Source organism: Oncorhynchus nerka, linkage group LG6 (assembly GCF_034236695.1).
Source record: "Oncorhynchus nerka isolate Pitt River linkage group LG6, Oner_Uvic_2.0, whole genome shotgun sequence".
NCBI lineage: Eukaryota > Metazoa > Chordata > Actinopteri > Salmoniformes > Salmonidae > Oncorhynchus > Oncorhynchus nerka.
In genome coordinates this window covers 2,189,657-2,215,089 of record NC_088401.1, presented here as the reverse complement: position 1 = coordinate 2,215,089, position 25,433 = coordinate 2,189,657, and the positions used below count along the sequence as shown (strand labels likewise).

The 25,433-nt window shown below is 48.0% G+C and overlaps 1 protein-coding gene across 3 annotated transcripts in view; it reads right to left on the bottom strand.

Annotated features, from left to right (window-relative positions):
• The window catches only part of LOC115128002 (SH2/SH3 adapter protein Nck1-like), a 109,285-nt gene that overhangs the window by 47,033 nt on the left and 36,819 nt on the right, over positions 1-25,433 (bottom strand). For 2 of the 3 annotated variants that reach the window (XM_065019218.1, XM_065019219.1), the window contains exon 2: positions 16,340-16,580. In XM_065019218.1, coding sequence (XP_064875290.1) covers positions 16,340-16,565 — 226 coding nt within the window. In that variant the 5' untranslated portion in view covers positions 16,566-16,580. Of the gene's footprint in view, positions 1-7,897; positions 7,960-16,339; positions 16,581-25,433 lie in introns of those variants that run through there. The other variant, XM_065019220.1, reaches the window with a different exon arrangement.

The window sequence follows — 25,433 nt, the reverse complement described above, 5'->3', positions numbered from 1 at the left end:
AGTCAGTCTCTCCTCAACTCTGACCCACCTGAGACACCCCCCCTCTGATTACAGTCAGTCTCTCCTCATCAGCCAAGAGTCCAGACCCACCTGTTACACAGTCCCCTCTGATTACCATCAACTACATCACTCTGTCCAGACAGTCCACCTGTTACAAGAGAGACTCCAGCATCTTCATCAACTACATCAACTCTGAGCCAAGAGAGACTGGCAGACCCAGCCCTCTGATTACAGTCAGTCTCTCTCAACTTGAGCCAAGAGACTGGCAGCATGAAGTAATCATTCATATTCAATAGTCCGAAGAATCAACATCTGGACCAAGAGACTGCAGCGTCTGAATGTTCCTCTGATCAGACCCTCAACTCTGAAAGAGAGAACAGCAGGAGAGGCCCTCTGAAAAGACCGGGTCAACAACTCTGAGCCAAGAGAGACTGGCAGCAGTGTTAAGAAAGCCCTCTGATTACAAAGAAACAGAACGGGAGAAAGGGGGTGAGTGCAGGGCCAACTGAAGCTTCACTAGGAGAAACTTACGACCGAGTGCATAATCAAGATAAGATAAAACTGAGCCTGCAGGACTTAACAGAAAGGAGAAAGGGGGTCAGTGCAGGAACTACAGAAAGGGAGAAAGGGGGTGAGTGCAGAAACAGAAAGGGAGAAAGGGGGTGAGTACATCAAACATCAAGGGAGAAAGGGGTTACACCCCATCAAACATCACTCTGAGACCCACCTGACACCCCCAGGAACTACATCACCCTGAGAAGACCCACCTGTTACACCCCATCAACTACATCACCCTGAGAACCCACCTGTGACACCCCCATCTTCAAACAGATCAGGGTCCAGACCCACCTGTTACACCCCATCAACTACATCACCCTGTCCAGACCCACCAGGGTTACACCCCATCAAACATCACCCTGAGACCCAGGGGGTGTTACACCCCCATCAACAGAAAGGGAGAAAGGGGGTTACACCCCATCAACTAGATCACCCTGTCCAGACCCACAGGATCAACTAGATCAGGGAGAAAGGGGTTACACCCCACAGAAAGGGTCCAGAAAGGGGTGAGTACAGGAAACTACATCACTCTGAGACCCACCTGAGTACACCCCAAACTAGATCAGGGAGACCCACCTGGAGGAGAGGAAAACTACATCAGAGTCCAGACTCCTAATGATTGTAAAGTTTAACCACGTCCAGACCCACCTTCAGATAGTTTAGTTAGCAGGTATGTAAGGTTTTAACACTGCCCATCTTCATCAACATCTGCATCTTTACCACAACTAGGCCCAACCACCTCACTCTGTCCAGACCACAGAGAGTTTAGACCACTTTGCCAATGAAGTAATACTCTACAGTAAAGAATCAACATTACCTAAACTGCAGCCAATGTTCTTTTCAGAAAGAAACAAGAATCGTAGCAGTGAGAGGGAAAAGGGTAAAGAGAAAGGGACAAGGAGAGGGAGAGGGTAAAGAAAGGGGGTGAGTAAGGAAACAGACAGGGACAAGGAGAGGAAACAGAAAGGGAGAAAGGGGGTGAGGGGAAACAGAAAGGAGAAAGGAGGGGAGTGCAGGAAACAGAAAGGGAGAAAGGGGGTGAGTGCAGGAAACAGAAAGGGAGAAAGGGGGTGAGTACAGGAAACAGAAAGGGAGAAAGGGGGTGAGTACAGGAAACAGAAAGGGGAAAGGGAGAAAGGGGTGAGTAAGGAAACAGAAAGGGAGAAAGGGGGTGAGTGAGGAAACAGAAAGGGAGAAAGGGGGAGTGGGAAACAGAAAGGGAGAGGGGAAAGGGGTAGGAGTGCAGGAAACAGAAAGGAGAGAAAGGGGTGAGTGCAGGGTAAAGAGAAGGAGAAAGGGAGGAGGAGAGGGAGAGGGTAAAGAGGGGGAGGGTAGGAAACAGGGTAAAGGGAGAAGAGTACAGGAAACAGAAAGGGAAAGGGGGTGAGTAAGGAAACAGAAAGGGAAAAGGGGTGAGTACAGGAAACAGAAAGGGAGAAAGGGGGTGAGTACAGGAAACAGAAAGGGAGAAAGGGTGGAGGAGAGGAAAATAGAGAGAGAGTACCAGGCTCCTAATGATTGTAAGGGAGAGGGTTAACCAAGAGGGGAGGGGGAGATAGTTTAGTTAGGGGAGGGTAAAGTAGAGAAGGCTCCTAAAGAGCATCTTTACCACAACTAGTAACCACCTCTCTCTCACACCACAGAGAGAGGAGGCAGAGCAGGCATTACTCTACAGTAAAGTGTGTGAATACTAAACCGCCAAGCCTTTTGAAGAAGAATCGTAGCAGTGAGGAGGGGAGGGTAAAGAGAGGAGAGGGTAAAGAGAGGAGAGGGTAAAGAGAGGAGAGGGTAAAGAGAGGAGAGGGTAAAGAGAGGGGAGGGTAAAGAGAGGGAGGGTAAAGAGAGAGGAGAGAGAGGGGAGGGTAAAGAGAGGAGAGGGTAAAGAGGGAGGAGAGGGTAAAGAGAGGGAGAGGGTAAAGGAGGAGGGTAAAGAGAGGGGAGGGTAAAGAGAGGGAGGGTAAAGAGAGGGAGAGGGTAAAGAGAGGGAGGGTAAAGAGAGGGGAGGGTAAAGAGAGGGGAGGGTAAAGAGAGGGGAGGGTAAAGAGAGGGAGGGTAAAGAGAGGAGAGGGTAAAGAGAGGGGGTAGAGGGGGAAGAGGGGAGGGTAAAGAGAGGGAGGGTAAAGAGAGGGAGGGTAAAGAGAGGAGAGGGTAAAGAGAGGAGGAGGAGGGTAAAGAGAGGAGAGGGTAAAGAGAGGGAGGGTAAAGAGAGGGGAGGGTAAAGAGAGGGAGGGTAAAGAGGGGAGGGTAAAGAGAGGGGGAGAGGGAGGGTAAAGAGAGGAGGAGGAGGGGAGGGGTAAAGAGAGGAGAGGAAAGAGAGGAGAGGGTAAAGAGAGGGGAGGGTAAAGAGAGGAGGGTAGAGGGGGAGGGTAAAGAGAGGAGAGGGTAAAGAGAGGAAGGGTAGAGGAGAGGGTAAAGAGAGGGGAGAGGGGAGGGTAAAGAGAGGGAGGGTAAAGAGAGGGGAGGGTAAAGAGAGGGGAGGGTAGGAAGGGTAAAGAGGGAGAGGGTAAAGAGGGGAGGGTAAAGAGAGAGGGAGGGGAGAGGGTAAAGAGAGGGGGGAGAGAGAGGAGAGGAGAAAGAGAGGGGAGGGGAAAGGGGAGGGTAAAGAGAGGGAGGGTAAAGAGAGGGGAGGGTAAAGAGAGGGAGGGTAAAGAGAGGAGAGGGTAAAGAGAGGAGGAGGGTAAAGAAGAGAGGGAGGGTAAAGAGAGGGAGGGTAAAGAGAGGGGGTAAAGAGAGGGAGGGTAAAGAGAGGGAGGGTAAAGAGAGGGGAGGGTAAAGAGAGGGGAGGAGAGGGAGGGTAAAGAGAGGGAGGGTAAAGAGAGGAGAGGGTAAAGAGAGGGGAGGGTAAAGAGAGGGGAGGGTAAAGAGAGGGGAGGGTAAAGAGAGGGAGGGTAAAGAGAGGGGAGGGTAAAGAGAGGGGAGGGTAAAGAGAAAGAGAGAGAGGGTAAAGAGAGGAGAGGGTAAAGAGAGGGAGGGTAAAGAGAGGAGAGGGTAAAGAGAGGAGGGAGAGGGAGGGTAAAGAGAGGGAGGGTAAAGAGGGAGGGTAAAGAGAGGGGAGGAGAGGGGAGGGTAAAGAGAGGAGAGGGTAAAGAGAGGGAGGGGGGGAGGAGGGGAGGGTAAAGAGAGGAGAGGGTAAAGAGGGGAGGGTAAAGAGAGGGGAGGGTAAAGAGAGGGGGGGAGGGTAAAGAGAGGGGAGGGTAAAGAGAGGAGAGGGTAAAGAGAGGGAGGGTAAAGAGAGGAGGGGTAAAGAGAGGAGGGTAAAGAAGTATCTCTGTAATCACCTTCTTGTTCCTGATAACTGGCTGAGGAGGAGATGCCCTTGAATCATCAATCGACACAGCGGGAGGGCTGACCCACTAACCAGAGCCCCTCCAAGCAGGGACCCTCCCTGGGCTACAGGGGAGTCAGACGACTAGCCCCCCTTAAATGACATGTCCTCTACAGACTGAAACCAGCTAGACTTGTTTACTGCTTAGTCATCTTTCCAAATACTCTTCAGTTCCAAAACATGGATAAGAACCTAGAATGGATTATTATCCAGTAAAACTGCAGCACTATAGACCACAAGACTACAGATCCACTATAGACCACAAGACTACAGATCCACTATAGACCACAAGACTACAGATCCACTATAGACCACAAGACTACAGATCCACTATAGACCACAAGACTACAGATCCACTATAGACCACAAGACTACAGATCCACTATAGACCACAAGACTACAGATCCACTATAGACCACAAGACTACAGATCCACTATAGACCACAAGACTACAGATCCACAAGACAACAGCCCACTATAGACTACAGCCCACTATAGACCACAGCCCACTATAGACCACAGCCCACTATAGACCACAGCCCACTATAGACCACAGCCCACTATAGACCACAGCCCACTATAGACCACAGCCCACTATAGATCACAAGACTACAGCCCACTATAGACCACAAGACTACAGCCCACAAGACTACAGCCCACAAGACTACAGCCCACAGCCCACTATAGACCACAGCCCACTATAGACCACAGCCCACTATAGACCACAGCCCACTATAGACCACAAGACTACAGCCCACTATAGACCACAGCCCACTATAGATCACAATACTACAGCCCACTATAGACCACAGCCCACTATAGATCACAGCCCACTATAGATCACAAGACCACAGCCCACTATAGACCACAGCCCACTATAGACCACAAGACTACAGCCCACTATAGACCACAGCCCACTATAGACCACAAGACCACAGCCCACTATAGACCACAGCCTACTATAGATCACAAGACCACAGCCCACTATAGACCACAGCCCACTATAGACCACAGCCAACTATAGACCACAGCCCACTATAGACCACAGCCCACTATAGACCACAAGACTACAGCCCACTATAGACCACAGCCCACTATAGATCACAGCCCACTATAGACCACAAGACTACAGCCCACAAGACTACAGCCCACTATAGAGCGCAAGACTACAGCCCACTATAGAGCGCAAGACTACAGCCCACTATAGAGCGCAAGACTACAGCCCACTATAGACCACAAGACCACAGCCCACTATAGACCACAAGACTACAGCCCACTATAGACCACAGCCCACTATAGACCACACGAATACAGCCCAAAGACTACAATACCACTATAGATCACAAGAATAGAGCCCACTATAGACTACAAACTACGGCCCACTATAGACTACAGCCCGCTATAGACTACAAACTACAGCCCACTATAGACTACAGCCCACTATAGATCACAAGACTACAGCCCACTATAGACTACAGCCCACTATAGACTACAGCCCACTATAGACTACAGACCACTATAGACTACAGCCCACTATAGACTACAGCCCACTATAGATCACAAGACTACAGCCCACTATAGACCACAAGACTACAGCCCACAGCCCACTATAGACTACAGCCCACTATAGACTACAGCCCACTATAGACCACAGCCCACTATAGACCACAGCCCACTATAGACCACAGCCCACTATAGACCACAAGACTACAGCCCACTATAGATCACAAGACTACAGCCCACTATAGACCACAGCCCACTATAGACCACAGCCCACTATAGACCACAGCCCACTATAGACCACAAGACTACAGCCCACTATAGACCACAGCCCACTATAGATCACAGCCCACTATAGACCACAAGACTACAGCCCACAAGACTACAGCCCACTATAGAGCGCAAGACTACAGCCCACTATAGACCACAAGACTACAGCCCACTATAGACCACAGCCCACAAGACTACAGCCCACTATAGACCACAAGACCACAGCCCACTATAGACCACAAGACTACAGCCCACTATAGACCACAGCCCACTATAGATCACAAAAATAGAGCCCACTATAGACTACAGCCCACTATAGATCACAAGACTACAGCCCACTATAGACTACAGCCCACTATAGATCACAAGACTACAGCCCACTATAGACTACAGCCCACTATAGATCACAAGACTACAGCCCACTATAGACTACAGCCCACTATAGATCACAAGACTACAGCCCACTATAGACTACAGCCCACTATAGATCACAGCCCACTATAGACTACAGCCCACTATAGACCACAGCCCACTATAGACTACAGCCCACTATAGACTACAGCCCACTATAGACTACAGCCCACTATAGACCACAGCCCACTATAGACCACAGCCCACTATAGACTACAGCCCACTATAGACCACAGCCCACTATAGACTACAGCCCACTATAGACTACAGCCCACTATAGACTACAGCCCACTATAGACCACAGCCCACTATAGACCACAGCCCACTATAGACCACAGCCCACTATAGACCACAGCCCACTATAGACTACAGCCCACTATAGACTACAGCCCACTATAGACTACAGCCCACTATAGACCACAGCCCACTATAGACCACAGCCCACTATAGACTACAGCCCACTATAGACCACAGCCCACTATAGACTACAGCCCACTATAGACCACAGCCCACTATAGACTACAGCCCACTATAGACCACAGCCCACTATTGACCACAAGACTACAGCCCACTATAGACTACAGCCCACTATAGACTACAGCCCACTATAGACTACAGCCCACTATAGACCACAGCCCACTATAGACTACAGCCCACTATAGACTACAGCCCACTATAGACCACAGCCCACTATAGATCACAGCCCACTATAGATCACAGCCCACTATAGACTACAGCCCACTATAGACCACAGCCCACTATAGACTACAGCCCACTATAGATAGACTACAGCCCACTATAGACTACAGCCCACTATAGACCACAGCCCACTATAGACCAGCCCACTATAGACCAGCCCACTATAGACCACAGCCCACTATAGACCACAGCCCACTATAGACCACAGCCCACTATAGACCACAGCCCACTATAGACCACAGCCCACTATAGACCACAGCCCACTATAGACTACAGCCCACTATAGACTACAGCCCACTATAGACTACAGCCCACTATAGACCACAGCCCACTATAGACCACAGCCCACTATAGACTACAGCCCACTATAGACTACAGCCCACTATAGACCACAGCCCACTATAGACCACAGCCCACTATAGACTACAGCCCACTATAGACCACAGCCCACTATTGACCACAAGACTACAGCCCACTATAGACTACAGCCCACAGCCCACTATAGACCACAGTTAGTGTTAGGCAGGAATCCCGGGCTTCAGCATCGGGCTTCAGCATCGGGCTTTAGCATCGGGCTTCAGCATCGGGCTTCAGCATCGGGCTTCAGCATCGGGCTTTAGCATCGGGCTTCAGCATCGGGCTTTAGCATCGGGCTTCAGCATCGGGCATCGGGCTTCAGCATCGGGCTTCAGCATCGGGCTTCAGCATCGGGCTTCAGCATCGGGCTTTAGCATCGGGCTTCAGCATCGGGCTTTAGCATCGGGCTTCAGCATCGGGCTTCAGCATCGGGCTTCAGCATCGGGCTTCAGCATCGGGCTTCAGCATCGGGCTTTAGCATCGGGCTTCAGCATCACATCCATTTCACCAGCTGGGTTTAAAAACACACAGACAGCACCAACTAACTAACACACAACACCGATGTTCTTACACTGTGTAAAACTCCCGAAAGCAGACAGAAATCAGAGAGAGGAAGAAGGAAATAACTTGAGAAACCCTCCAAACTCTGGGAGGGAAAACAAAGACTGAACTTTGAAAACTCTCTCAAAAAAAAGCTTTTTCTAAGTAAAATCGCACCAGAAACATTTTTCCAGAAAGCCAGAGAATCTGGGTAAGACCAGAAATGGTAAAACTCACGGAAAAAGTGCTTGAAGAGGTTAGCCATGTTCATTTTGGGCGCTCCCTTTCTCTCTCTCTCCCCGCCCTCTCTCCGGCCTCTCTCTCTCCACTTCCCACTACAGCTGCAGCTTATTCTATGTGAACAACCAGAGACAGGAACAGGGCAGGCAGCCCACTCCATGGACATGTGACATGACACAGCCAATAGAGAGCAAGGAGAGAGGCTTCAGCTAACTGCCTGCTGAGCCCAGTACAGCCTTCTCAGAAGGAGGACACACAGAGCGAGAGAGAGAGGGGAGCGAGAGAGGAGGAGGAGAGAGAGAGAGGGAGAGAGGGGGAGAGAGAGAGGGGGAGAGAGAGAGGGGGAGAGAGAGAGAGAGAGAGAGAGAGAGGGAGAGAGAGAGAGAGGGGAGAGAGAGAGAGAGGGAGAGAGAGAGAGAGGGGAGAGAGAGAGAGAGGGAGAGAGAGAGAGAGGGGGAGAGAGAGAGGGGAGAGAGAGGGGGAGAGAGAGAGGGGGGGAGAGAGGGGGAGAGAGAGGGGGGGAGAGAGGGGGAGAGAGAGGGGGGAGAGAGAGGGGGAGAGAGAGAGGGGGAGAGAGAGAGGGGGAGAGAGAGAGGGGGAGAGAGAGAGGGGGAGAGAGAGGGGGAGAGAGAGAGGGGGAGAGAGAGAGGGGGAGAGAGAGGGGGAGAGAGAGAGGGGGAGAGAGAGGAGGGGGGGGGAGAGAGGGGGAGAGAGAGGGGGGAGAGAGGGGGAGAGAGAGAGGGGGAGAGAGGGGGGAGAGAGGGGGAGAGAGGGGGAGAGAGGGGGAGAGAGGGGGAGAGAGAGAGGGGGAGAGAGAGGGGAGAGAGAGAGGGGAGGGGAGAGAGAGAGGGGAGAGAGAGGGGGAGGGGGAGAGAGAGGGGGAGAGAGAGGGGGAGAGAGGGGGAGAGAGGGGGGAGAGAGGGGGAGAGAGGGGGGGAGAGGGGGGAGAGAGAGGGGGAGAGAGAGAGGGGGAGAGAGAGAGGGGGGAGAGAGGGGGAGAGAGAGAGGGGGAGAGAGGGGGAGGGAGAGGGGGGGAGAGAGGGGGAGGGAGAGAGGGGGAGAGAGGGGGAGAGAGAGGGGACAACATGGTTGAATCTCTAGGCTATAGTTGTAATGTGGTGGAGAGACTCTGGGTGGGACAACATGGTTGAATCTCTAGGCTATAGTTGTAACCTGTAAAGGTGGCAGTGCGTTCTTCAAGTCCAGGTAAGACCTCTGTTCCCGGTGGCATAGGAAGAAAAACACACAAAAATCAACACCCCCCGACACAACAAAACAATTACACCCCCCGACACAACAAAACAATTACACCCCCCCACACACACACACAACACAATTACCTCCCCTCCCACACACACACACAAAACACAATTACACCCCCCCGCACCATATAATTACACCCCGCACCATATAATTACACCCCCCCCCCGCACCATATAATTACACCCTCCCCCGCACCATATAATTACACCCCCGCACACAATATAATTACACCCCCCGACACACAATATAATTACACCCCCCGACACACAATATAATTACACCCCCCCGCACACAATATAATTACACCCCCCGCACCATATAATTACACCCCCCGCACCATATAATTACACCCCCCGCACACAATATATTTACACCCTCCCCCTCGTACCATATAATTACACCCCCCGCACCATATAATTACACCCCGCACCATATAATTACACCCCGCCGCACCATATAATCACACACCCCGCACACCATATAATCACACCCCCGCACCATATAATTACACCCCCGCACCATATAATTACATCCCCCGCACCATATAATTACACCCCCGCACACCATATAATTACACCCCCCGCACCATATAATTACACCCCCCGCACCATATAATTACACCCCCGCACCATATAATTACACCCCCGCACACCATATAATTACACCCCCCGCACACCATATAATTACACCCCCGCACCATATAATTACAACCCCCCCCGCACACCATATAATTACACCCCTCCCCCGCACCATATAATTACACCCCCCCGCACCCAATATAATTACATCCCACGCACCATATAATTACACCCCCCGACACACAATATAATTACACCCCCCGACACACAATATAATTACACCCCCCCGACACACAATATAATCACACCCCGACACACAATATAATCACACCCCCCGACACACAATATAATCACACCCCCCCCGACACACAATATAATCACACCCCCCGACACACAATATAATCACACCCCGACACACAATATAATCACACCCCCGACACACAATATAATTACACCCCCGACACACAATATAATCACACCCCCGACACACAATATAATCACACCCCCCCGACACAATATAATCACACCCCCCGACACAATATAATCACACCCCCCGACACAATATAATCACACCCCCCGACACACAATATAATCACACCCCCCGACACACAATATAATTACACCCCCCGACACACAATATAATTACACCACCCGCCAAATCAAATCAAATCAAATTTTATTTGTCACATACACATGGTTAGCAGATGTTAATGCGAGTGTAGCGAAATGCTTGTGCTTCTAGTTCCGACAATGCAGTGATAACCAACAAGTAATCTAACTAACAATTCCAAAAATACTGTCTTATACACAGTGTAAGGGGATAAGGAATATGTACATAAGGATATATGAATGAGTGATGGTACAGAGCAGCATACAGTAGATGGTATCGAGTACAGTATATACATATGAGATGAGTATGTAGACAAAGTAAACAAAGTGGCATAGTTAAAGTGGCTAGTGACATAAGAATGCAGTCGATGATCTAGAGTACAGTATATACATATGCATATGAGATGAATAATGTAGGGTAAGTAACATTATATAAGGTAGCATTGTTTAAAGTGGCTAGTGATATATTTACATAATTTCCCATCAATTCCCATTATTAAAGTGGCTGGAGTTGGGTCAGTGTCAATGACAGTGTGTTGGCAGCAGCCACTCAATGTTAGTGATTGCTGTTTAACAGTCTGATGGCCTTGAGATAGAAGCTGTTTTTCAGTCTCTCGGTCCCAGCTTTGATGCACCTGTACTGACCTCGCCTTCTGGATGATAGCGGGGTGAACAGGCAGTGGTTCGGGTGGTTGATGTCCTTGATGATCTTTATGGCCTTCCTGTAACATCGGGTGGTGTAGGTGTCCTGGAGGGCAGGTAGTTTGCCCCCGGTGATGCGTTGTGCAGACCTCACTACCCTCTGGAGAGCCTTACGGTTGAGGGCGGAGCAGTTGCCGTACCAGGCGGTGATACAGCCCGCCAGGATGCTCTCGATTGTGCATCTGTAGAAGTTTGTGAGTGCTTTTGGTGACAAGCCGAATTTCTTCAGCCTCCTGAGGTTGAAGAGGCGCTGCTGCGCCTTCTTCACGACGCTGTCAGTGTGAGTGGACCAATTCAGTTTGTCTGTGATGTGTATGCCGAGGAACTTAAAACTTGCTACCCTCTCCACTACTGATCCATCGATGTGGATAGGGGGTGTTCCCTCTGCTGTTTCCTGAAGTCCACAATCATCTCCTTAGTTTTGTTGACGTTGAGTGTGAGGTTATTTTCCTGACACCACACTCCGAGGGCCCTCACCTCCTCCCTGTAGGCCGTCTCGTCGTTGTTGGTAATCAAGCCTACCACTGTTGTGTCGTCCGCAAACTTGATGATTGAGTTGGAGGCGTGCATGGCCACGCAGTCGTGGGTGAACAGGGAGTACAGGAGAGGGCTCAGAACGCACCCTTGTGGGGCCCCCGTGTTGAGGATCAGCGGGGAGGAGATGTTGTTGCTTACCCTCACCACCTGTGGGCGGCCCGTCAGGAAGTCCAGTACCCAGTTGCACAGGGCGGGGTCGAGACCCAGGGTCTCGAGCTTGATGACGAGCTTGGAGGGTACTATGGTATTGAATGCCGAGCTGTAGTCGATGAACAGCATTCTCACATAGGTATTCCTCTTGTCCAGGTGGGTTAGGGCAGTGTGCAGTGTGGTTGAGATTGCATCGTCTGTGGACCTATTTGGGCGGTAAGCAAATTGGAGTGGGTCTAGGGTGTCAGGTAGGGTGGAGGTGATATGGTCCTTGACTAGTCTCTCAAAGCACTTCATGATGACGGAAATGAGTGCTACGGGGCGGTAGTCGTTTAGCTCAGTTACCTTAGCTTTCTTGGGAACAGGAACAATGGTGGCCCTCTTGAAGCATGTGGGAACAGCAGACTGGTATAGGGATTGATTGAATATGTCCGTAAACACACCGGCCAGCTGGTCTGCGCATGCTCTGAGGGCGCGGCTGGGGATGCCGTCTGGGCCTGCAGCCTTGCGAGGGTTAACACGTTTAAATGTCTTACTCACCTCGGCTGCAGTGAAGGAGAGACCGCATGTTTTCGTTGCAGGCCGTGTCAGTGGCACTGTATTGTCCTCAAAGCGGGCAAAAAAGTGATTTAGTCTGCCTGGGAGCAAGACATCCTGGTCCGTGACTGGGCTGGGTTTCTTCTTGTAGTCCGTGATTGACTGTAGACCCTGCCACATGCCTCTTGTGTCTGAGCCATTGAATTGAGATTCCACTTTGTCTCTGTACTGACGCTTAGCTTGTTTAATAGCCTTGCGGAGGGAATAGCTGCATTGTTTATATTCGGACATATTACCAGACACCTTGCCCTGATTAAAAGCAGTGGTTCTGGCTTTCAGTTTCACGCGAATGCTGCCATCAATCCACGGTTTCTGGTTTGGGAATGTTTTTATCGTTGCTATGGGAACGACATCTTCGACGCACGTTCTAATGAACTCGCACACCGAATCAGCGTATTCGTCAATATTTCCATCTGACGCAATACGAAACATGTCCCAGTCCACGTGATGGAAGCAGTCTTGGAGTGTGGAGTCAGCTTGGTCTGACCAGCGTTGGACAGACCTCAGCGTGGGAGCCTCTTGTTTTAGTTTCTGCCTGTAGGCAGGGATCAGCAAAATGGAGTCGTGGTCAGCTTTTCCGAAAGGGGGGCGGGGCAGGGCCTTATATGCGTCGCGGAAGTTAGAGTAACAATGATCCAAGGTTTTACCACCCCTGGTTGCGCAATCGATATGCTGGTAAAATTTAGGGAGTCTTGTTTTCAGATTAGCTTTGTTAAAATCCCCAGCTACAATGAATGCAGCCTCCGGATAAATGGTTTCCAGTTTGCAAACATTTACATTACATTTAAGTCATTTAGCAGACGCTCTTATCCAGAGCGACTTACAAATTGGTGCTTTCACCTTATGACATCCAGTGGAACAGCCACTTTACAATAGTGCATCTAGGTCTTTTAAGGGGGGGGGGAGAAGGATTACTTTATCCTATCCTAGGTATTCCTTAAAGAGGTGGGGTTTCAGGTGTCTCCGGAAGGTGGTGATTGACTCCGCTGTCCTGGCGTCGTGAGGGAGTTTGTTCCACCATTGGGGGGCCAGAGCAGCGAACAGTTTTGACTGGGCTGAGCGGGAACTGTACTTCCTCAGTGGTAGGGAGGCGAGCAGGCCAGAGGTGGATGAACGCAGTGCCCTTGTTTGGGTGTAGGGCCTGATCAGAGCCTGGAGGTAGTGAGGTGCCGTTCCCCTCACAGCTCCGTAGGCAGAGCCATCGATGTGTCTGCTTGGGGGGGGATATATACGGCCGTGATTATAATCGAGGAGAATTCTCTTGGAAGATAATGCGGTCTACATTTGATTGTGAGGAATTCTAAATCAGGTGAACAGAAGGATTTGAGTTCCTGTATGTTTCCTTCATCACACCATGTCTCGTTAGTCATGAGGCATACGCCCCCGCCACTCTTCTTACCAGAAAGATGTTTGTTTCTGTCGGCGCGATGCGTGGAGAAACCCGTTGGCTGCACCGCCTCGGATAGCGTCTTCCCAGTAAGCCATGTTTCTGTGAAGCAGAGAACGTTGCAGTCTCTGATGTCCCTCTGGAATGCTACCCTTGCTCGGATTTCGTCAACCTTGTTGTCAAGAGACTGGACATTGGCAAGAAGAATGCTGGGGAGTGGTGCGCGATGTGCCCTTTTTCGGAGTCTGACCAGAACACCGCCTCGTTTCCCTCTTTTTCGGAGTCGTTTCCTTGGGTCGCTGCATGCGATCCATTCCGTTGTCCTGTTTGTAAGGCAGAACACCGGATCCGCGTCGCGGAAAACATATTCTTGGTCGTACTGATGGTGAGTTGGCGCTGATCTTATATTCAGTAGTTCTTCTCGACTGTATGTAATGAAACCTAAGATGACCTGGGGTACTAATGTAAGAAATAACACGTAAAAAAACAAAAAACTGCATAGCTTCCTAGGAACGCGAAGCGAGGCGGCCATATCAGTCGGCGCCGGAAGTCAGTGACACACAATATAATCACACCCCCCGACACACAATATAATCACACACCCCCCGACACAATATAATTACACCCCGACACACAATATAATTACACCCCCGACACAATATAATTACACCCCCCCGACACAATATAATTACACCCCCCGACACACAACATAATTACACCCCCACCCCCGACACAATATAATTACACCCCCCCGACACAATATAACACAATATACTTACACCCCCCGACACAATATAATTACACCCCCCGACACAATATAATTACACCCCCCACACAATATAATTACACCCCCCCCGACACAATATAATCACACCCCCCGACACACAATATAATCACACCCCCCACACAATATAATTACACCCCCGACACAATATAATTACACCCCCCCGACACACAATATAATTACACCCCCCCCAACACACAATATAATCACACCCCGACACACAATATAATTACACCCCCGACACACAATATAATTACACCCCCGATACACAATATAATTACACCCCCCCACACAACACAATATAATTACACCCCCCACACACAACACAATATAATTACACCCCCCACACACAACACACACACACAACATAATTACACACCCCCCCCAACACAAACGCATGTGCAACTGGAGAAAAAAATAATAATAATCAAGACCACCTTTACTCCACACACAAAGACAAACATCTCCCCCACCTTCCATTTGGCAAATCTGACCAGAATTATATCCTCCTGATTCCTGCTTACAAGCAAAAACTAAAGCAGGAAGTACCAGTAACTTGCTCAATATGGTAGTGGTCAGATGACACGGATGCTACTGATTTGCTAACACAGACTGGAATATGTTCTGGGATTCATCCAATGGCATTGAGGAGTATACCACATCAGTCATCGGCTTCATCAACAAGAGCATCGACGACGTCGTCCCCACAGGGACCGTACGTACATTTCCCAACCAGAAGCCATGTATTACAGGCAACATCTGCACTGAGCTAAAAGCCAGAGCTGCCGCCAATGAGTAGTTTTTGCTTGTAAGCAGGAATCCGGAGAATATAGGTATGGTCAGATTTCCCTGGCAGATAAATTAGCCTACATGGCTATTATAGCAACAATATTATATTTAGAGATAACAATCGAGCCAAGTGTTTTGAGTTCCACTAGGGATGTTAATGGTGAACTGGTTAGTCACAGAACATTTTCACCAATGAAGCTTATCGGCCTATAGGTTATTTTGCATAATTTTGTGGAATGAAATTAACAAGTGTCTATTTTTTTGTCTAGTCTTCATCACAACCACACATAACCCAGTTTGATGAGCAGAATGGCCCATCACCTGTCAGAGAGCAGCTCCTCAAAAAGCTGGTACTGGAGTAAACATGTGCTTTCATTGCACATCGAATAACACTTTTTTATAACGCTGTTTAAGGGGTTTACATGTGATAATAACTGTCACACAGGACAGTTTCTGACCGAGGTTAAGGTCAGGACAGTTTCTGACCTAGTGTAACTGAGGTTAAGGTCAGGACAGTTTCTGACCGAGGTTAAGGTCAGGACAGTTTCTGACCGAGGTTAAGGTCAGGACAGTTTCTGACCGAGGTTAAGGTCAGGACAGTTTCTGACCGAGGTTAAGGTCAGGACAGTTTCTGACCGAGGTTAAGGTTAGGACAGTTTCTGACCTAGTGTGACTGAGGTTAAGGTTAGGACAGTTTCTGACCTAGTGTGTCTGAGGTTAAGGTTAGGACAGTTTCTGACCTAGTGTGTCTGAGGTTAAGGTTAGGACAGTTTCTGACCTAGTGTGTCTGAGGTTAAGGTTAGGACAGTTTCTGACCTAGTGTGTCTGAGGTTAAGGTTAGGACAGTTTCTGACCTAGTGTGTCTGAGGTTAAGGTTAGGACAGTTTCTGACCTAGTGTGTCTGAGGTTAAGGTTAGGACAGTTTCTGACCTAGTGTGTCTGAGGTTAAGGTTAGGACAGTTTCTGACCTAGTGTGTCTGAGGTTAAGGTTAGGACAGTTTCTGACCTAGTGTGTCTGAGGTTAAGGTTAGGACAGTTCTGACCTAGTGTGTCTTTGAGGTTCTTGACGATGGATGCCTTCCTGGCGCTGTTCTTCCTCTCTACGTAGTTGGAGGGTACGAAGCCGGTCTTGTTGGTGGCGTTGCGGACCCTCCACCAGGACTTACTGTCGTCCAGCAGCCACAGCCGCTCGTTCTTCTTAATGTCCAACTCCTGGTCTTGCTGAGCCAGGTAGTCAAACTTGGCGATGACAATCACCTCTTCAGTCATCTTGGACCTCTGGACCTGGGGAGAGAGAGGAGATATACGGTTTAGTTTTGTCATCTTGGACCTGGGGACCTGTGTGACTGGCAGATAACCGTGTGGACAGTTTGGGACAGTGCACCAACGAGAGGTAGGCCTATCCCTGTTCTAATAAGCTATATCTGCACAGCTCCTTCAGCATTCAGATGCTTCTAAAAATGGCTTTCGCAATGTTAAATCATAGGCTTTATTAGTGGAGTGACAACTAACGTAGTTGGTCATTGTTACTAAACCCGCGGTATAAAATGGTGTTTTACCCAACTACTGAGTAGGGTTTTCAAATCGTTCAGATTTGTTTAGGATTGTTCAGGTTCATCATTGGTTTTGGTAGTTGTATTTAAGACTGTTCAGGTTCACCATTGGTTTTGGTAATTGTATTTGGGTCATGTCATAAAGGACACAGGGTGTCTGTTAGACAGTGACAGCCAGCCTTTGGCCCAATAAAACACATTTGAAAAGCAGATCAAGAAATGTATTTGTGGCCAATTGTCAGGGAGAAGAAAAAATCCCATTGAGAAAATGTTTTCGAACCTCATTGATGGATGGTTAATGGGTTTATTAGCAACATTTAGTGGAATTAAATTGGGTGTGAACAGTATATTCATTATGCATCCTATCACATGCATCCAGCATACAGATATATACAGTCTGAGTGGACGAGCTGTCACAAAAGCACAAGAGCTGGTGCTACAGCATCTCAGACATGACATTAATTGTCAACGGAAGGCAGGCTTCCCCAGCGCCTCACACACCACTCTGCAATGAGCTGGAGGCAGTATGCATTTTGAAAACATATTCTTAAATAGTTGGAAACATGAAGGTTTTACTACGAGGCACGCCTTACCTTGCTTCCAAATAGCCTAGCCAAAAATCAGACCATATCCGTGGAGGCAATTATTTTAGAATATACTTTCTTTCATTGTCCAGTTGCCAAAGGCACTAACGTAGTCATATTAGCATCCCATGCTAGTTGTTGACAATCCTAGTCATATTAGCATCCCATGCTAGTTGTTGATAATCCTAGTCATATTAGCATCCCATGCTAATTGTTGATAATCCTAGTCATATTAGCATCCCATGCTAGTTGTTGATAATCCTAGTCATATTAGCATCCCATGCTAATTGTTGATAATCCTAGTCATATTAGCATCCCATGCTAGTTGTTGATAATCCTAGTCATATTAGCATCCCATGCTAATTGTTGATAATCCTAGTCATATTAGCATCCCATGCTAATTGTTGATAATCCTAGTCATATTAGCATCCCATGCTAGTTGTTGATAATCCTAGTCATATTAGCATCCCATGCAAATTGTTGATAATCCTAGTCATATTAGCATCCCATGCTAGTTGTTGATAATCCTAGTCATATTAGCATCCCATGCTAGTTGATGATAATCCTAGTCATATTAGCAAGCCGTGCTAGTTATTGCATCTTCAGATCTCCCCCTCTTCCTAAATGTCTAACGGATGTTTTCATCTCTGTCACATGCAGTGCGCTTTTGTCAACCGTGTTTTCCGCTAATTGTACTACGGAAGGAACATCTGCACGTAGCCGTAGCCTACTAGCCTCGTGTTCACTGCTGTACTTCAGTGGTCAAATAATCAACAATTTAAGCTCAAATTCTGATCTGTTGCATCAGACTTAACGTTGGTCTTTTTAAGTAGCCTAGGCCTAATGTTTGTATTAATTTGGGATCAATTGTCCCACAACTGTCACAGAGTCTGTTCAGGAATAGGCTATTTCTTGAAAAGCTGTGGAGGATACTAAATCAAATCAAATCAAATGTTATTTGTCACATACACATGGTTAGCAGATGTTAATGCGAGTGTAGCGAAATGCTTGTGCTTCTAGTTCCGACAATGCAGTGATAACCAACAAGTAATCTAACTAACAATTCCAAAACTACTGTCTTATACACAGTGTAAGGGGATAAGGAATATGTACATAAAGATATATGAATGAGTGATGGTACAGAGCAGCATAGGCAAGATACAGTAGATGATATAGAGTACAGTATATACATATGAGATGAGTATGTAAACAAAGTGGCATAGTTAAAGTGGCTAGTGACATAAAGAATGCAGTAGATGATCTAGAGTACAGTATATACATATGCATATGAGATGAATAATGTAGGGTAAGTAACATTATATAAGGTAGCATTGTTTAAAGTGGCTAGTGATATATTTACATCATTTCCCATCAATTCCCATTATTAAAGTGGCTGGAGTTGGGTCAGTGTCAATGACAGTGTGTTGGCAGCAGCCACTCAATGTTAGTGATTGCTGTTTAACAGTCTGATGGCCTTGAGATAGAAGCTGTTTCAGTCTCTCGGTCCCAGCTTTGATGCACCTGTACTGACCTCGCCTTCTGGATGATAGCGGGGTGAACAGGCAGTGGTTCGGGTGGTTGATGTCCTTGATGATCTTTATGGCCTTCCTGTAACATCGGGTGGTGTAGGTGTCCTGGAGGGCAGGTAGTTTTGCCCCGGTGATGCGTTGTGCAGACCTCACTACCCTCTGGAGAGCCCTTACGGTTGAGGCGGAGCAGTTGCCGTACCAGGCGGTGATACAGCCCGCCAGGATGCTCTCGATTGTGCATCTGTAGAAGTTTGTGAGTGCTTTTTGGTGACAAGCCGACAGCGGATTTCTTCAGCCTCCTGAGGTTGAAGAGGGATAAAGCGCTGCTGCGCCTTCTTCACGACGCTGTCAGTGTGAGTGGACCAATTCAGTTTGTCTGTGATGTGCCCCGGTATGCCGAGGAACTTAAAACTTGCTACCCTCTCCACTACTGATCCATCGATGTGATAGGGGGTGTTCCTCTGCTGTTTCCTGAAGTCCACAATCATCTCCTTAGTTTTGTTGACGTTGAGTGTGAGGTTATTTTCCTGACACCACACTCCGAGGCCCTCACCTCCTCCCCTGTAGGCCGTCTAAGTCGTTGTTGGTAATCAAGCCTACCACTGTTGTGTCGTCCGCAAACTTGATGATTGAGTTGGAGGCGTGCGTGGCCACGCAGTCGTGGGAACAGGGAGTACAGGAGAGGCTCAGAACGCACCCTGTGGGGCCCCCCGTGTTGAGGATCAGCGGGAGGAGATGTTGTTGCCTACCCTCACCACCTGTGGGCGGCCCGTCAGGAAGTCCAGTACCCAGTTGCACAGGGCGGGGTCGAGACCCAGGGTCTGGAGCTTGATGATGAGTTTGGAGGGTACTATGGTGTTAAATGCTGAGCTGTAGTCAATGAACAGCATTCTCACATAGGTATTCCTCTTGTCCAGATGGGTTAGGGCAGTGTGCAGTGTGGTTGCGATTGCGTCGTCTGTGGACCTATTTGGGCGGTAAGCAAATTGGAGTGGGTCTAGGGTGTCAGGTAGGGTGGAGGTGATATGGTCCTTGACTAGTCTCTCAAAGCACTTTATGATGACGGAAGTGAGTGCTACGGGGCGGTAGTCGTTTAGCTCAGTTACCTTAGCTTTCTTGGGAACAGGAACAATACTAGTTGTTGTTCAACAGTCTGATGTGTTAAAAGTTGTTCAGGGGATGTAACACATACAAAAAGCCCAGGCAATATAAGAGAACGTGTTAAAGCACTGTGCTGAACAACTGGCTGGTGTTTGTTACATTTTCCAATCCTCACTCAACCAGCAACACGTGCCAGTATTGTGGAAGAACTCAATAATTATACCCATTTCTAAAGCATTTAATGAAAAATAAAAAATAAAAAAAATTTACTTTATTTAACCAGGCAAGTCAGTTAAGAACAAATTCTTATTTTCAATGACGACCTGGGAACAGTGGGTTAACTGCCTGTTCAGGGGCAGAACGACAGATTTGTACCTTGTCAGCTCGGGGTTTGAACTTGCAACCTTCCGGTTACTAGTCCAACGCTCTAACCACTAGGCTACCCTGCCGCCCCAATGACTACCGCCCTGTTGCCTTGACATCCTTGGTAATGAAATGCCTTGAGAAACTTGTGAAAAGTCATATTCTCAGTGTCACCCAGAAGCTCCTCAACCCATTTCAGTTTGCCTATCAGCCTATAGACATCTCGAGGGGGTATTAACATTGTCTATAGACATCTAGAGGGTTCCAAATCCCATGTTAGGGTTCTGTTTATTGATTTTTCTTCAGCCGTCAACACAATCCAGCCCAACATTCTGGCACAGAGACTCATTCAGACTTCTCCTTAGATGGGGGCTTGTTTTGTGGCTGTTGGACATCCTGAGACAACGCTCACAGCGAGTCATAATAGGTCCCCAAGTGTCGAACATATGCAATACCAACACAGTCTCTCCTCAGGGATGTGTTGTGTCCCCACCCACCACCAACACAGTCTCTCCTCAGGGATGTGTTGTCTCCACTCCACCACCAACACAGTCTCTCCTCAGGGATGTGTTGTGTCTCCACTCCACCACCAACACAGTCTCTCCTCAGGGATGTGTTGTGTCCCCACTCAACCATAAACACAGGTAGCCTAGTGGTTAGAGTGTAGGCGGCAGGTAGCCTAGTGGTTAGAGTGTAGGAGGCGGCAGGTAGCCTAGTGGTTAGAGTGTAGAGGCGGCAGGTAGCCTAGTGGTTAGAGTGTAGAGGCGGCAGGTAGCCTAGTGGTTAGAGTGTAGAGGCGGCAGGTAGCCTGGTTAGTGGTTAGAGTGTAGAGGCGGCAGGTAGCCTAGTGGTTAGAGTGTAGAGGCGACAGGTAGCCTAGTGGTTAGAGTGTAGGCGGCAGGTAGCCTAGTGGTTAGAGTGTAGAGGCGGCAGGTAGCCTAGTGGTTAGAGTGTAGAGCGGCAGGTAGCCTAGTGGTTAGAGTGTGAGGCGGCAGGTAGCCTGGTGGTTAGAGTGTAGAGGCGGCAGGTAGCCTGGTGGTTAGAGTGTAGAGGCGGCAGCCTAGTGGTTAGAGTGTAGAGCGGCAGGTAGCCTAGTGGTTAGAGTGTAGAGGCGGCAGGTAGCCTAGTGGTTAGAGTGTAGAGGCGGCAGGTAGCCTAGTGGTTAGAGCGTTGGACTAGTAACCAGCAGGTAGCCTAGTGGTTAGAGCAGGTAGCCTAGAGGTAAGAGCGTTGGACTAGTAACCAGCAGGTAGCCTAGTGGTTAGAGCATTGGACTAGCAACCAGCAGGTAGCTTACTGTTTAGAGCATTGGACTAGTAACCGAAAGATCGAATCCACAAGCTGACACGGTAAAAATCTGTCGTTCTGCCCATAAACAAGGCAGTTCTCACTGTTCCCCGGTAGGCTGTCATTGTAAATAAGAATTTGTTCTTAACTGACTTGCCTAGTTAAATAAAGGTTCAATAATTTTTTTTTTTTAAATAGCAACAAAATTTCCCCATAGGGAAAATAAAGTCAGTAAGATAGGAGATCTTGGAGGGTACGAGCTAGCGATCTTGATGGAGGGTACGAGATAGCGATCTTGATGGAGGGTACGAGATAGAGATCTTGGAGGGTACGAGATAGAGATCTTGGAGGGTACGAGATAGAGATCTTGGAGGGTACGAGATAGAGATCTTGGAGGGTACGAGATAGAGATCTTGGAGGGTACGAGATAGAGATCTTGGAGGGTACGAGATAGAGATCTTGGAGGGTACGAGATAGCGATCTTGGAGGGTACGAGATAGCGATCTTGGAGGGTACGAGATAGAGATCTTGGAGGGTACGAGATAGAGATCTTGGAGGGTACGAGATAGCGATCTTGGAGGGATCAAAGTGAATTCGGTAAAAAAAAAAAAAGACCACACATCGTTGCATTCTCGACTTGCATGTTTTTTAAAATATGATTTACCATTATCTAAAATGTGATTTCTGTCACTCTGAGCACCATGGGTGGACACCCGGTAAATTTGTCTAAGTTTGTAACAGTGCTACAGTTGTCTATCAACTGTAAAATGTGAACAGAACCAACCGAGATATCTGATCATCAATAGAATAGAGAACGTTTAACCCAGCGGCCGTATACCACCTCCCAAACTGACCCTGAATCAGATGACCATCCTACCCATGCTAACCCAGCGGCCGTATACCAGCTACCAAACTGACCCTGATTCAGATGACCATCCTACCCATGCTAACCCAGCGGCCGTATACCAGCTACCAAACTGACCCTGATTCAGATGACCATCCTACCCATGCTAACCCAGCCGCCGTATACCAGCTACCAAACTGACCCTGATTCAGATGACCATCCTACCCATAACCCAGCGGCCGTATACCAGCCACCAAACTGACCCTGATTCAGATGACCATCCTACACATGCTAGATTACGGAGACATAATTTATAGATCGGCAGGTAAGGGTGCTCTCGAGCGGCTAGATGTTCTTTACCATTCGGCCATTAGATTTGGCACCAGTGCTCCTTATAGGACACATCACTGCACATAAACTCTGTAAACTGGTCATCTCTGTATACCCGTCACAAGACCCACTGGTTGATGCTTATTTATAAAACCCTCTTAGGCCTCACTCCCCCCTATCTGAGATATCTACTGCAGCCCTCATTCTCCACATACAACACCCATTCTGCCAGTCACATTCTGTTAAAGGTCCCCAAAGCACACTGTCATGACGTTGGCCTCTTTGGGTACAGAAAGCCCATCCCCCTCTCTCTGCCTTCCGCTGTGGTCAAAGAGACGTGGTAAACTGCTGAGAATCTCCTCATGGACACACATTGTAGAGAGAGTAGATTTTCATGGAGAACTTCCACCTCACAGAACTTGAGGTACGAACAAATTTCAAGTTCCGGGAGAAAAGTATAAAAGATGGGTGAAGAATCCAGCTACGAACTGGTCCGTTTGTCACAACTTGGGGAAGCTCATGGGAGACGGTGTGGCCACATTACCATAACGCTGTTTATATAATAGCCTCAGATATGAGGTTTACATCTAATTGTTGTATAAGATAAATGAGTGAGTATGATACCGTTTGTATAATATGATTTTGGACTGTTTAATGAAGAAAAATACAATTCCTTTTGATTTGAACTAAATCAGAGGACCGCCCCTGAACAGGGGAACAGCCCTCTCTCGGCCCTTCCGAATACAAAACCCCGAACTCGGGTTTTCGATCAGCAGACCGAGGAGAAAAAGAGAAATGTTGACTAACAGATATGTAAACAACAACAACAAAAAAATCTGCAATTGAGAGAAATTTCTGGGATCTTTTATTTCAGCTCATGAACTTTACATGTTGCGTTTATATTTTTGTTCAGTGTTCAGTTGTTTTTTAGTGACTATGTACCATTTGGTTTTGAAGTAGGATATTCTAAGAAGCTTCAACATGTTGTAGGCTATTAAACCTGATTTGATATGTTTTTAATTTAACTAGGCAGGTCAGTTATGAACAAATTCTTATTTACAATGGACAGCCTAACCCAGACAATGCTGGGCCGTCCTATGGGTCTCCCAATCCCAACCTTTATTTTTACTAGGCAAGTCAGTTAAGAACAAATTCTTATTTTCAATGACGGCCTAGGAAGAGTGGGTTAACTGCCTGTTCAGGGGGCAGAAGGACAGATTTGTACCTTGTCAGCTCGGGATTCGAACTTGCAACCTTTCGGTTACTAGTCCAACGCTCTAACCACTAGGCTACCCTGCCGCCCCACCTAACCCAAGAGAACATATGACACCAAAGCCAGTATTTCTTCAGCTCTGCATCTCCTCCCAAATCCTCTCAAAACAAAACGGCATTGAAACAGCAAGTAGTCGTGGGAGACTTGGCGACCGGGTCTGCTGTGAGACAGGAAGTGGGGACACCGTAGAGAATGGGGATGGAAGAGTGACACAACACCCTCTGACAGAGAACTAGAGAACCATGAGATCAAGAGGTCAGAGTTCAGAGACATGCATATCATTAATGAGAGAGAGAATAGAGAGAAAACAGAACAGAGGGAGTAGAGAGAAAAACAGACAGAACAGAGGGAGTAGAGAGAAAACAGACAGAACAGAGGGAGTAGAGAAACAGAGAGAAAACAGAGGAGAGAGAAACAGAGAGTAGAGAGAAACAGACAGAACAGAGGGAGTAGAGAGAAAACAGACAGAACAGAGGGAGGAGAAAACAGAGAGTAGAGAGAAAACAGACAGAACAGAGAGAGAAGAGAGATAGAGAGAGAAAAAACAGACAGAACAGAGGGAGTAGAGAGAAAACAGAGTAGAGAGAAAACAGACAGAACAGAGGGAGTAGAGAGAAAACAGAGAGGAGAGAAAACAGACAGAACAGAGGGAGTAGAGAGAAACAGAGAACAGAGAGAAAACAGACAGAAACAGAGAGTAGAGAGAAAACAGAGGGAGTAGAGAGAAAACAGAGAACAGAGGGAGAGAGAGAAAACAGAGAGAAGAAAAAAGACAGAACAGACAGAACAGAGAACAGAGGTAGTAGAGAGAAAACAGACAGAACAGAGGAGTAGAGAGAAACAGAGAGTAGAGAGAAAACAGAGAGTAGAGAGAGAAAACAGAGAGTAGAGAGAAAAACAGACAGAACAGAGAAAACAGAGTAGAGAGAAAACAGAGAGTAAGAGAAAACAGAGGAGTAGAGAGAAAACAGACAGAACAGAGGGAGTAGAGAGAAAACAGACAGAAAAACAGAGGGAGTAGAGAGAAAACAGAGAGTAGAGAGAAAACAGAGAGAGAGAGAAAACAGAAACAGAGAGGAGAGAAAACAGACAGAACAGAGGGAGAGAGAAAAAACAGACAGAACAGAGGGAGTAGAGAGAAAACAGACAGAACAGAGGGAGTAGAGAGAAACAGAAAACAGAGAGAGAGAAAACAGAGAGAGAAAACAGAGTAGAGAGAAAACAGACAGAAAAGAACAGAGGGAGTAGAGAGAAAAGACAGAACAGAGTAGAG